Source organism: Periplaneta americana, chromosome 15 (assembly GCF_040183065.1).
Source record: "Periplaneta americana isolate PAMFEO1 chromosome 15, P.americana_PAMFEO1_priV1, whole genome shotgun sequence".
Lineage (NCBI taxonomy): Eukaryota > Metazoa > Arthropoda > Insecta > Blattodea > Blattidae > Periplaneta > Periplaneta americana.
Window position 1 is genome coordinate 131,848,848 of NC_091131.1, and position 14,605 is coordinate 131,863,452.

Here is a 14,605-nt window from a genome sequence, read left to right on the forward strand (position 1 = left end):
CCTGTCAAACATTATGGAACGAAGTATAGGCAATTATTGAGTTTTTAATTATTTTATTAAATTCCTTTTATTTTTCAAAGTGAAATATTGAATTGTCTTTCATATATATTTGGAGATAAATCTTAACATCCATGTCCCATATCACCACCTGAAGGGCCGCCTTTTATTCTCACGATGCTCGTAAAGAGGGAGGCACCGGAACTGACGTCCTTATGTTCTGTTCATAACTATGGAAAATACTTCAATTTCTAAAGCTGCCTTAAGGGAATAGCTCCATTTAAGAACAAAAATAAACATAAAACTAGAGATTCCAACTCTTTGTCTATAAAGCACAGCAGATCGGAGTGCCTCAAACTCTATACATTTGCTTTCTAAGAATCTGGGATGATCAGGTGCGCCAGTCATTTAACTTTGTTACAAATTAAAGGTAGGCTATTAGCGAGAGGTTTGGGTCGGATGTCAGGTAAGTCAAAATATCATTATGTGTTGTGGGATTTAATCTATTAATCTGATCGATTAATCGATCAATTTCTATTGTAAGGTTAATCGATCAAAGATATTTAATCGAATAATTGATTCTATTAAAATTAATCGGTTGTACTTGATATTAATTATTATTTTGTTAATGCAAACTCAGAGTCAAAATTCCGACAATATTCGTCTCTCAGAAATTGCTTACTTCAAACACGATAATACCGTTATTTTGTAACTGCAAAGCAGGTAGCACAGGGTAAATCTTTGCACAAACACTTCAGAAAGAGTTTAAGATACCAGGACTGTGGCCCGGTAGGGTTACCATGAGAAGAAATTCTATAGGAGGACATGGAATCTAAAATAAGAGGACAGTGCTGAAAAAATTGGTATATACAAAATTAAAGATAACAACAATGGCTCATCTTAGTTAGTTTTCTCACTAGTTGCTGGATCAGTATTACATCTGTACCCTACTTATCGGTGGAGCTCACTTTGTGCACAAGAGCCTGAAAGGATCAACTTATATCTTGTAACAAATAGCTATGGAACTGTTCACAGGACATGTCCTTGAAATTATATTTCACTATGATGATACCTGTGACTGTCTCCGTTAGCATGCGATTTCGTTCTTTTGTCCATTGAATAGATATTAGGGAAAATACTCTCTCAGCACTTCCATTGTGACTTGGGATAAATAATTGGAATTGACATATCTTAAGAGTTCTGAGAAAGTTTCAGTGCTCGCAGAACTATTGGAATTGAAGAATTTGCACCATTGTTTAAATAAACTTAAATCTTTGTCAAAATTAACTTGATTGGCATATGTTTGTACATTGCATAATAAAATTGATAAAATAGCTTAGAATCACGGATAGTGACATTTTTAGAGTTTAAGAATTCAATGCATGTAAATAGGTCATCATATTTTATGTTTTTTATGTGCTCCAGCTTCAACCATTGAAAGCAGTTAAATTCTTTCATAGATCTTCACCATTTATTTAGATATTCTATGCATAATATCGCACATTATTCAATATTCATGTTAATTCTAGTTTTAAATGCCTGCCGGACAGAATAAAATGATTAAAAAAGAGGGCATGTCCTCTTTTTACCGGACGGATGGCAACCCTATGACCTGGTCTACCCTATTGAAAGTTAAAACAATGCTAAACACTTATTAAATTTGTCAGCTCGTCTTCCAAGCATACATACTTTTCTGCAATTCGCCCCCTCATCACCTTAACCATGACTCTCACTGTATGCAAGTGAGATAGTAACTACCGTCTTCTCTTTCTAAATTTTTGTAACCAAATTACAACAGGAGGCAGTCTGCTGTTCTGTTGCGGTTTCTTTACTGAGTCTGTAGATGAATCTTATGTGTTTGTCTGCTAAAGAAAAAAAAAAAAACAAATTTCTGTGGTCTGTGAAAAGAAGTGAAAACTCCATTATGTCATAGGCTTATGAGAATTTGAGAAGTAAACTCGGTGAAACGTTTGGATTTAAATTGAACAATCATGGAGAAGTGCTTGACAGAAAAAAATTCGTGTTTAGTGATGCAGGAAACATTGTTACTAAACGTAGAGCAACACTTAATTCGGAACATGTGAATGCACTTACATGTTTAAAATCATGGATGAAGCAGTATTCACTAGGTGAGTCTTCATCCCCGGAAAATTGATACAATACATTATAAGCCCACATAATAAATAAGTTAGTAATTAACTAAAATAGTATTGTTTTGTAATACAACAATACAGTATATACATATACACTAAGCTTACATTTGATACTTATGCTTGTCACCAGACACAAATTAAATTTAACAATAATTGTGTATTAAGCTTGCAGTAAATTAAAACTTTCTTCAAACCGATCAAATCTCGATTAATCTATAGATTAATCTATTAAATTCAAATCGTTAGTCGAGTAAATATTTTGACCGATCGACAACACTACAAAAGACTATTATGTGTGCGAAACAAAAATATTTTTCTAGGAAATCTTAAAGCACAAGAAAAAGCATAGATTGTGGCAGAGACAAGTTTATTTGCAAGCAATACTATGGGGTGGAAATGGTAAATCCACTTTCCCAGGCTGCATCCTCCCACTTCAATTGATTAGTTAAATCGTGACGACAATTTTGTGAATTTAATGCATTAATAAACAGGGATTTTAAATTGCATACTTTATTAATATTACATATTTCCCCGATATTTACTACATTTTGTGTATATTTCGCACTTTGATATTACAAAAAAAAAAAAACGGGGCCTAATCATGTGACTTCCCCGCCGTTACCGATCACTTTTCGAACTATACGGTCAGGGAGACCTGCCATGTGAGAGAGAGAATATAATGTTGATAGATTGAAAGACCTAAACACGTAGACGATAGTTTAGTGTTTCATAAAGAAAAATCTATTCCGTTACCTACATAAAAATACAATTGAGCAACGTCCAAACATCTAATAAAGAGATTAAAATACAAACATTGCATAAGATTATAATGATACATTTATTTTCGCATATGTAAAACATAAAAATCGGTAACACAACCTACTAATAATACGTACAATGTCTTATTGTATTGAGAGATAATTCCTTGCACTGTACGTCATAGATGTTCAGAACATTCTCTGTGCCAATTTATTGTATTGCTACTTATTTCTGTACTAACAATTCAGATTATCTCTTATACAACATATTCATTCTTCCAGATCTGTTCAACGTCGTATATGATCAGATACAAAAACATGGTTATACGCTAAGAGGTTGGGTCGGGTCAGTACTCGTCATGGGAATAATGGAACCTAAACACGTTGAGGTAAGTAATCCGTAGCGCGACAGCCCATGAAGGATCAAGATCTACCAGCCGACTGATAGCCTCACATCCACATGCCTCATCAGAGGTGAACGACCATCCAACCAGTACGAAGATATTGGTTGTCAGAACGATTATCCTCCCGGACGTTATAGCTAGTTTTCGTAACCGAATTTCGCTACCTAAGTGCATCACGATGCTGGGTGTGTACCGGTCTCATACACTGACCGAAATTTCATGAGAAAATTTATTCCCCACAAGGATTCGAACCAGCGCTTATCCCGTACCGCGAGCCCAGGCATAATGCCTTAGACCACGATTAAAAATATAATTATGTTGTGGCTTTTGTTACAGTTTTAGTTGGTGATTCAACGACGCTTTATGAAATAGCAGGTTATTTTATTTCGATTAAATTGATGATAGTGAGATGGTATTTGGCGAGATGAAGCCGAGGATTTGTCATAGATTATCTGGGATTATGCAATGAAATATTCTGTTCAGATTTTACGTAATCACCTGTACACCTAAGTTTCTTTATATTTTATCTTATTACTAACAATTATTGAATAAACGTACTTTCCCAAGGGTAGCTTGCATTTGAAAATAATAATCATAACACAAATGTTTATTTTTATTTTTATTTGTTTAGTATGCTGCGTCTTTTGGCAACCCTTACTGAAGGGCAGCTACCCTTGTGGGATTTATATAAGGGAAGATTATCACCATGGATACAGTCATCTTTTCCTTCATTTTTAATACCCACAGCAATAAATTTGGCAGAATTATACTGAATTTGATTATTATTATTTCACCCTTAATAGAAGCGTGACATTCATTGTTTTTCCCCTGTACCCTTAATACACACACACACACACACACACACACACACACACACACACACACATATATATATATATATATATATATATATATATATATATATACTTATGTGTATTCATATTCAGTATTTACAAATCAATAAATCTGAGCAGCATGCACATAAATTATAATTAGGTAATTACTTTTACTGAAAAAAACACGAGATTCTATTTGAAAGAAAATAAAAAAAATCCATATACACGCAATCAATTTCAGTGTTGTTTACGTGAGACAAATTACAATGAAATAGTGACAGGAGGATTACAAAATTCTTTGTCATAGAACATATTGAGAGTTTCGCACATTGTTCTTTGCGATGTTGTGAATGATATTACTGTCTATAATTTATCTCTCTAGTTTAATTACTATTTTTATAAAGTCATACCTACGAAAATTGTACGAATGTATGAGACTGGTGCATCTTGATTAATTTGGGGAGCTAAAATGATTAGTGAAATCCGGTTTAGCAAGAAAACTATAACGGCTGGGGCGGTCATCGTGCAACCACATGTTACCCTCGTACTGCTTGAATGATCTTCCACCTCTACTCAGGCATGTTGGCATCTGGGCAGGAGTCGGCTGGTGGACCTTAGGCTGTTAACGGTTGTTTATTTTTTGCACTTTTTGTGTTTTTAATTAATTTTATACAAATTTACAGAAAATATCTATTCACATATCACTCCAGACACTTTTATATTTACAAAAAGTGATATTTGAAACTGATATCAAAATTAGAAATATTTTTGGTCCATAATGAGGCAGTCCTTTTCTTCAAAATTCAGCATTAGGGTCTATTGTGATTCATTCATAGCTACTTTAAAATTCACCTTCGCATAAGAAGGGGGATTTAGAATTAAGTGACTAACGCTTTAGAAAAGAGAAACTCTATAATTTGAGATTAAGGAGGTGCGAGGTTTTTGGATATATGCCCGTGTCCAAGATGTAGACACATCTGACGTTCCAGAGCTGATCTGTACGAGAACATAGTAATATGGTGTTATCTTCCATAAGGCTGCTTAAGGGGTTAGGTACAGCTTACAGCAGTAAAATTTTTGGAAATATTCAGCATTTTTTTCCCTCCATTAGGCTACAGTATCTTGTACAATAATGAAAATTGGTATTTGTAAAACACTGTCCTTCTGCTATATGAAAAAAATATTTTTTACGATTTAAAAAAATTATTTATTATTATTTTTTAATTCATAACGGTGGTAGTTCATTGTGCAGTGATGAAGTGTTTCCCTCATAAGTCACAAACTTGTTAACTTCTTCATGTATTCACGCTTTTATTTTATTGCTGAAACTCATGTTTACAATATCATGCTCTAACTACATTCCTTAATATATATTTTTTTTTATTTTGTGTTATAAGAAAATACTGATATTCGACCATTTTTTAAATTAATTTATTTCTTATCAGACAATATATGAAAGGTAGAGAAGTGATTTTGCATCATATTGTAGATATGACATGCATAAATACACACACAAACTTTCATCACAGAATGTTGGATATGATGATTATTGTTTTTATTAGTTGTGTTTATTATTAATTGTCATTATTGAGTGTAATTAGTTACCACTGCCATCGGGTGTACACCCATTTGCAGTGTGAATAAATACAAACATACATACATACATACATACATACATACATACATACATACATACATACATACATACACACACATACATACATACATACATACATACATACATACATACATACATACATACATACATACATACATACATACATACATACATACATACATACATACATACATACATACATACATACATACAGTTTTTTAGTTATGTGGGAAACGCTTCATCACTGCACAGTAAACTGAATTTTGAAAAAAAAAATGTAAATAATTTTTTTTTAAATCGTAAAAATAATTTTTCGTATAGCAGAAGGACAGTGTTTTACATATACCAATTTTCATTATTGTACAGGATACAGTATTGGAGGAAAAAAATGTTGAATATTTCCAAAATTTTACTGCTGTAAGCTGTACCTAACCCCTTAACACAATTTCATCTGACACTTTGATTACATCAGTACTCTTTAAATGTTATTTAAAGATGCTATATGAACTGTGAGATTATCTAGTGTTGATAGAACTGATGATAGTGAGCTTTCATCATAGAATTGCCTGTCTTCATCTTGTAGTTATTTGGCAAAATGTTGGAAAATCTCAACAATGTAATCAATCCAACCGAGATCCGAACCCATGTCGAAGTGCAACCTCGGATCACTAATTCCCATTACTCCAATAATGATATTTTTATCATCAACAATTACAGTTTGGATCCGTTTTGGCCCGTTTCCCCTCCAAATTACATTCGTCCTAGTTACTATCTATATCTGTTTAAATTTTTACTGTTATTGATCACTCCTCATCTTAGGACGCTCTGCACTTATGCATCCCTGAGGGGTGTTTTTGTATTGCTTTTGGTAGTCCGTTATTTCTCATTCTAGACATAATCCATGTTCCTTCCAATTATTCACATAATTTTCAGTAATTTCAATAATATAATTTATGCCTAGTTCTGTACGTGTACAATAATTTCATTGAGCTTAATAGTAACAGTTTTCAATTTCTAGTGTTGTGTCTGTGTGTTTTACCAAACAGCTTAAGATTATTAATGCTGCATACTGCAAATCATTGAACGCATGACTTTTTTTATTAAAATGTAATAGTGATTATATTATATTATTCTTGTTTTATTATTATTATTATTATTATTATTATTATTATTATTATTATTATTATTATTACATCTCTTCTTTCGCTTCCTTTAGATTCTGTTCAGCAGTAACAAGGAATTAGAGAAGTCGTACCTTTATACTTTCATCCAACCGTGGCTCGGTGAAGGACTGCTAACAAGTAAAGGTCAGTGAAATCTTGTTTCACCTCTTCCTCTGACACGGACTTACAAGCCAACGTGATTTAGGGGAAGGTATATTGTGGGCCTCTGTGATCGTATAGAGATCACGGCACAGGGCTACCACTGAGACAACACAGAACAGCACATGACAAGGGACAAATATCGTCGACGGAAGATAGCATACATCTTGATAATCCATGTTGAATCTTTCGTACACTACTTTTAACACTTGAATATAAATAACTGATTAAATGGCGATCTTACTCGTGTTAACTATGTAAGCATGTGCGGCTTACAGCTATTTCGGTGCTACAACACATCTAATCACCCCACACAACACAAACATGCTGCATTCAGGACAATGGTGCACAGATTACTCAACATACCCATGAGCCAACAACACTACTCTCCGTTACTCAGGAGAAGACGAGCGGAAAGAATGTGACCTTCTCGACTATCGCTGCTGATTATTATAAACATCGCTCAGATAAGATTCCCAGTAGCCAGGTTATTATTCGTGCAAGAAACATGAGTAACAATGCGTATGGAAATTAAAGCTAAGTTGAACAGAAGGAGACCTAATGTTTTCGCTTACTGCAGTACAAATATTAGACATGTTGTCGTACGTTATCTGTTCACATCCCTTCCTCCTCAGTCCGCTCTCGTCTTCTCCTGAGTCACCGACAGTATAACGAAGAAGTGAACGCGATCAAATACATAGCACAAGAAAATGGTTACAGCCCAAACATAATATACAACATCATAAGGAAGACAAAACAAAATCTCAACAAACACAAAAACACACAAAACACAACACAAACACAAGAACACAAGAAATACATCACATTAACATACGAAAACAAAAACACACACAGGATCGCATCCTCATTCAGAAAATAGAAATACAACATAGCATACAGAACAGAAAACACACTACAAAGACATCTCAACACACAAACAACACAAACAAATAAATACAAACACACAGGCGTATACAAGCTCATATGCAATAGTTGCGACAGTTTCTACATTGGACAGAGAGGCAGATCATTCAAAACTCGATACAAAGAACACATTAAAGCAATAACCAGAGGACACAATACATCTACATATGCCGAACACATAACTAATGCCAACCACACATACAATAACATAAATACAGACATGGAAATCCTACACATACAACCCAAAAACCAAAACCTCAACACACTAGAACAATATGAAATATACAGACACACTAAAACACACCCTAATCAAATTCTCAACACACAGATCAATTTCAGAACACACACACTATTTAACACAACTCTTCATCACATGAACGCACCCACACAACAGGCAGCGAAGAGGAGATGACGCCGAGACACAGAAGGGTCTGAGGATGGTGTGAAGTAGCACCGAAACAGCTGTAAGCCGTACATGCTTACATAATTAACACGAGTAAGATCGCCATTTAATCAATTATTTAGCATACATTTCTTTCGTCGCGCTGGGTAACTTAGTCGGTATAGCGCTGGCCTTCTGTGCTCGAGGTTGCGAGTTCGATGCCGGTCCAGGTCCATGGCATTTAAGTGTGTGGCGACGCTGATATAACTTCTGAAGTTGCGAGCGTCGTTAAATAAACAATAATTAAATTTAATACATCTCTTTCATTATCCGCGTCGGGAACCGAACCGTGGACCGCTTAGGTGGAAAATGCTAGTCATGAAGCTAAGGCAGAAGACAAAAACAAACTCACTCGCCACATCTCGACAAATATTATTTCGCTATCACCAAATTCATAGACGCTTAAGGTCTTAGTAGTTGATACAGTGTCGTTAAATAACGGACTAAAACATATATATATATATATATATATATATATATAAAATAAGCAAAACAAAACTTGTACTGCCTACGACGTTATCCATAGTTCAGAAGATATCTTCTTTAAGCCTAGAATTTGCACGACATGTCTCAAATATTATTTTGTTTCTTCTTGTCCACTCAAGTCATTTGGGATCAGCATGACAGCAATCCCACACTAAAGTCAACATTGAATATAGCACTGGCAACAGACAAGAATTCGTGCCCAAAGAGAGATTCAAACACACTACCTTTGCCCAAAAGGACTCTTGCTTTAGCCTTCAGTGCAACATAAAAGCTGTCGTTGCTTAAAACGCGGCAGACCTATTGAACGCACAAACAATTGAAGAGTGTGATCCCAAAACGTATTCAGTCCATTTTTATGAAAGGACTGGACTAGTTTTTTATCCACCGGTCTACGGACTGAGGGAGTTTTCAAGTGACATGCACAATAACACAAACTTTTGTACAAAGATTGGCGTTGTGTTGGAAGAAAAGAAGCATAAAATATGATAGAGGTCTAAAAAAGTCACACACACATATATATATATATATATATATATATCACATAAAAGGTTAAATGGACTGCGCTAGTTTTTGGATCACACTCTTCAATTTTACTTTACACGTTTTCTTGTTATCTCAGATACTTTCAACGTCCACGAAAGTTACATCAAACTTTTATGAAGTAAAAACTTCCTATTACAGGCCATGCAGGTCTACAGATAGCCGGAGGTTAAATCTCTCACCTTTACGGGTAATGACATTGGCAGCAGTAAGAAAGTAGGCCTAAGTTCTGGGTGTTTTCCGACTTACAAGCAAAAATTCTCATGGAGACAGATAAAAAAAAAGTTATTTTTTTCTTCCACTATGTTAATAATGTCAAATCAAGTGGTTATACAAATTTTGGCCACTCGAACGCAATAACAAGGGCCTCCAGGAAGTTAGTAACCTTGGGGCCATTTACAGAAAGAAAACATAATGTAAAATACATTAAAGGAGAGATGTTGCAGTTATATGAACACTTTATATGTTTATTGAAGTTCTTAGTCAGACATGTTTCGGAGAATGCTTCTCCCTCTTCAGTGATAAATTACATCGATGAAGTAGTTCAGATGTTCGAACTGTGTACTACTTTAAGCCAAGCAAGAACACAGTTCGAACATCTGAACCACTTCGTCGATGTGATTTATCACTGAAGATGGAGAAGCATTCTCCGAAACATGTCTGACTAAGAACTTTAATAAACTTATAAAGTGTTCATATAACTGTAACATATCTCCTTTAAAGTATTTTATCGATTTCATGAACACTGTAATATTTACCAAATATGTGTATTTTATCATTAAAACATAAAGTCTTGGAAAGATTTATTGGAATAGATACAGCAATTGTTGAACTATTTTTCAACATATTCCACTCCGGAATTGAGACATTTGACATACTGTGGTATCAAATTTTGTATCCCTGAGTCGTAGAAGTCTGCCGCCTGGGATCGGAACCAGTGTGTGACAGCCGTCAGCACCTCTCTGTTGATACCATGGTATGACATAGGCCTATGTCTCAATTTCGGTGGGGAATATGTTGAAAATAGCTCAACAATTACTGTATCTGTTTCAATAAATATTTCCATGAAACTGTGTTTCCATTCTGTAAACGGCTCCGGGGTTACTTATTTTCTAAACGGCCCTCGTAATTGCGCTCGAGTGGCCATAATTTATATAAGCACTTGTTTTGATATAATTAAAGTGGTGGAAGAAAAAAAGATCACTTTTTTATCTGCCCCCATGAGAATGTTTGCTTGTTAGCCTCAAATGGAATACCCCTAGTACTCATTTCTGTTAGAAGCTGAGTGAACTCCAGAACCGAAGCGCAGCCGTAAGCATTAGACCAAAGAAGAAAAACTATTAACGGATTCGTTTTAATTTAATTTAAGACCATATAAATATAAAGCAGGGAGATGTACTATCACCTTTACTTTTTAACTTCGCTCTAGAATATGCCATTAGGAAAGTTCAGGATAACACAGAGGGTTTGGAATTGAACGGGTTACATCAGCTTCTTGTCTATGCAGATGACATGAATATGTTAGGAGAAAATCCACAAACGATTAGGGAAAACGCGCAAATTCTACTTGAAGCAAGTAAAGAGATAGGGTTGGAAGTAAATCCAGAAAAGACTAAGTATATGATTATGTCTCGTGATCAGAATATTGTACGAAATGGAACTATAAAATTTGGAGATTTATCCTTCGAAGAGGTGGAAAAATTCAAATATCTTGGAGCAACAGTAACAAATGTAAATGACACTCGAGAGGAAATTAAACGCAGAATAAGTATGGGAAATGCCTGTTATTATTCGGTTGAGAAGCTTTTGTCATCTAGTCTGCTGTCAAAAAATCTGAAAGTTAGAATTTATAAAACAGTTATATTACCGGTTGTTCTGTATGGCTGTGAAACTTGGACTCTCACTTTGAGAGAGGAACAGAGATTGAGGGTTTTTGAGAATAAGGTTCTTAGGAAAATATTTGGGGCTAAGAGGGATGAAGTTACAGGAGAATGGAGAAAGTAACACAACGCAGAGCTGCACACATTGTATCCTTCACCTGATATAATAAGGAACATTAAATCCAGACGTTTGAGATGGGCAGGGCATGTAGCACGTATGGGCGAATCCAGAAATGCATATAGAGTGTTAGTTGAGAGGCCAGAGGGGAAAAGACCTTTGGGAAGGCCGAGACGTAGATGGGAAGATAATATTAAAAGGGATTTGAGGGAGGTGGGATGATGGTAGGGACTGGATTAATCTTGCTCAGGATAGGGACCAATGGCGGGCTTATGTGAGGGCGGCAATGAACCTCCAGGTTCCTTAAAAGCCAGTAAGTAAGTACATATAAATTACTGTGATATTCTGCTTACTGACCTAAGCGTTACTTTGGCGCAGAGACTACAAAGTGTTCATAATATGTGCGTCCGTTTCGTCTGCAATATTCGCCGGGCTGATCACGTAACACAATCCCTCGAAATGTTGTCCTGGCTCAGTCTAGAAGATCGTAGGAAAATCCACTGTCTTTCCCTCCTCTTTCACATATTGCATTTCTCCACTCCTGTCTATCTTGCGTCTCGTTTTCAAAATTTATCCACCCATCATAACCTAGACACACGATCACAACACTCCTCAATATTATCCATTCCCTCCCTCCGAACATCCTCATATTCATCTTCTTTCACTGTGGCTGTTCCTCGGTTTTGGAATTCCCTACCGAGTAATGTCAGGGATTGTCAGACATCAAACCAATTTAAGAATAGGCTTAGGCTAACGAAATATTTTTCTAAGAATTCTTGTTAACAATAATAGCTGTTTCAGGTTTCTCAATGTTTAATAGTTTTATATATATATATATATATATATATATATATATATATATATATATCACAGATAAATATCTAAATTATCTCATTATTATTATTATTATTATTATTATTATTATTATTATTATTATTGTTATTATTATTATTATTATTATTATTATTATAACTATTTCTTACCAATGTTTATTATTGTCACACTAACATTACTTATCCAACTTTCATTATTTACTTTCATGTTGTTTTATGGTCTAGATATTAATGCAATAACTATGTAAGCAATTGTATTCAATTAGAATTATAGTCTGACTGGGCGGAAGAGAAGGCCTACTGGCCTTAGCTCTGCCAGATTAAATAAATAAATTATTATTATTATTATTATTATTATTATTATTATTATTATTATTATTATTATTATTGTTATTATTATCATAAAGAGCGCAGAAGTCACAATCTTGGACAATCATGTAGATGGACAAAAGAAGTTACTACATATCCACCGCTGTGGAGTAACGGTTAGCATATCTGACAGTGAAACGAGCAGGTCCGGGTTCAAATCCTAGTTGGGACAAGTTACTTAGTTTTCCCGCAACCAATTGAAGCAAAATTGCTAGGTAACTTTCGGTGTTGAATCTCCGACTCATTTCGCCATCATAATTACGCTTCCCGTTTTTCATCATCTCCGTTTCTTTCCCATATTTTCGACTTGCTTCGATGTAGAGTCAGCTGCGGGTCGTCATCGAACTTGGACTCCGTGGCATGTGGTATTAGTTGGTGGTAGTAGTGTTATATACCATGGGCTCTTCCCTGAGGCTCATGGTAGCTCGTGGTACCGGGGTTTAAAGACCGCGGTGATGCGTACGTGGAAAGGTGAAAGGAATTCTACAGGCTCTAGGGGAGTTCGGGGGCGACCCGCAGGGAAATCTTTGGCGCGAGGGGCCTTAGGGCATGCACATCATTCCATTCCGGGTAGTACAATAGACCCACTCGAGCGGCCTACGGACGAGGCAGCCAGCCCGTACCCCTCTCCTCAATTGGGGCTAATACAATAGAAGTTAGTACATAAATGACAGGTATCTAATGCTTGAAAGATAGATTAAATTATGAATTAGCATTTTCAAAATAAATAGCTACACATATTTTCATAGACGTTCCTCCGCATGCCGTGCATGGCGCTCGAATGGCTTCGAAGAAATGATTGTGTTATACCATACAAATCACTTCAACAAAATTTGATAGTTGAAAATGAGAAAATTGAAACACTGAATTCATGGCAAAGGCTTTGTTTATATTGGAGATACATTAGAGCTAGACCGAGAATTTACGTGAAAATGCATGTTTTTAATGATATCGGTGAGCCATATTTAAGAAGTACTCACTTATCTTTTCGTTTCGAACAAAGAATAAACGAATAAGACCATTTTTATTTTGCATATTTTACATATTTCAATAATTTTCGTGAAAAATGAATAGGCCTATTTTAATTTAATAGTGCATATAATTGCCTATTTTGCCATTTTTCACGTCTTACACAAATTTTACGATGAAACTTTAAAACGTTCCTTGAAGTGAGAGGGATGATTGTCACAACCACGATCAAGGAATTCGTTAGGATGGCCAAACATTTCAATATGTTGGTTGTTTATGCGCTTGGTTTTGCGCCAGTACCCAAGAAGAAAAGAGAAACAGCTTATTCACAGTTCAGAAACGGACGGCTATGGATAGACGGCTCTTATTCCAATACAGAATGGACGCTAGTTCGCGTAGTCTGCAGAAGAGCCTGGAATGTCTACAGTCGCGCTCAAACCTCCTGACGTTTGCAGGTGTGTATGCTTATCGGCGGTAGCCAATAGCGGCAGCGCTGCGTTGCAATGCATGGGCACGCAGACTCGCCGCTTAGAAAGTCTCAAGATCAAATAACAAGTACGCTCTGAAAATTGGAAGTTTAATGTTTTCTGAACACACAGAAAAAAAAAAATCACATTTCTATCCCCCAGTGCACAGTGGGACGGATTGCGATTCTAGCCGGAACAAAATCTAATATTGATAAATTCCTTTCGAATCGTTGAAAATAGCAAAATGAAGGTAAATTATTATGACATTTGATGAAATATTTGTATGAGAATTATTATTTTAGTGTAGAATGTCTATTTATTAAAAAAGAATCGTACAGTAATAGAAATTGCATACAACTAATGCAAATAAAAATTAAAGTAAACAGAAATTATTTTACAGACTACTATGAAGGGAAAAGTAATATATGTAGTAAATTCTATGACTCATGTTTAGAAATCTGAAGCGTCTGTTGTACCTCCAGAAGTGTC

The 14,605-nt window shown here is 35.3% G+C and overlaps 1 protein-coding gene across 2 annotated transcripts in view; it reads left to right on the plus strand.

Moving 5' to 3' along the window:
• LOC138715339 (cytochrome P450 4C1-like) overlaps positions 1-14,605 on the plus strand; it is an 80,101-nt gene that overhangs the window by 20,935 nt on the left and 44,561 nt on the right. For both annotated transcript variants that reach the window (XM_069848154.1, XM_069848155.1), the window contains exons 3-4: positions 3,191-3,297; positions 6,983-7,073. In XM_069848154.1, coding sequence (XP_069704255.1) covers positions 3,191-3,297; positions 6,983-7,073 — 198 coding nt within the window. The remainder of the gene's footprint in view (positions 1-3,190; positions 3,298-6,982; positions 7,074-14,605) is intronic.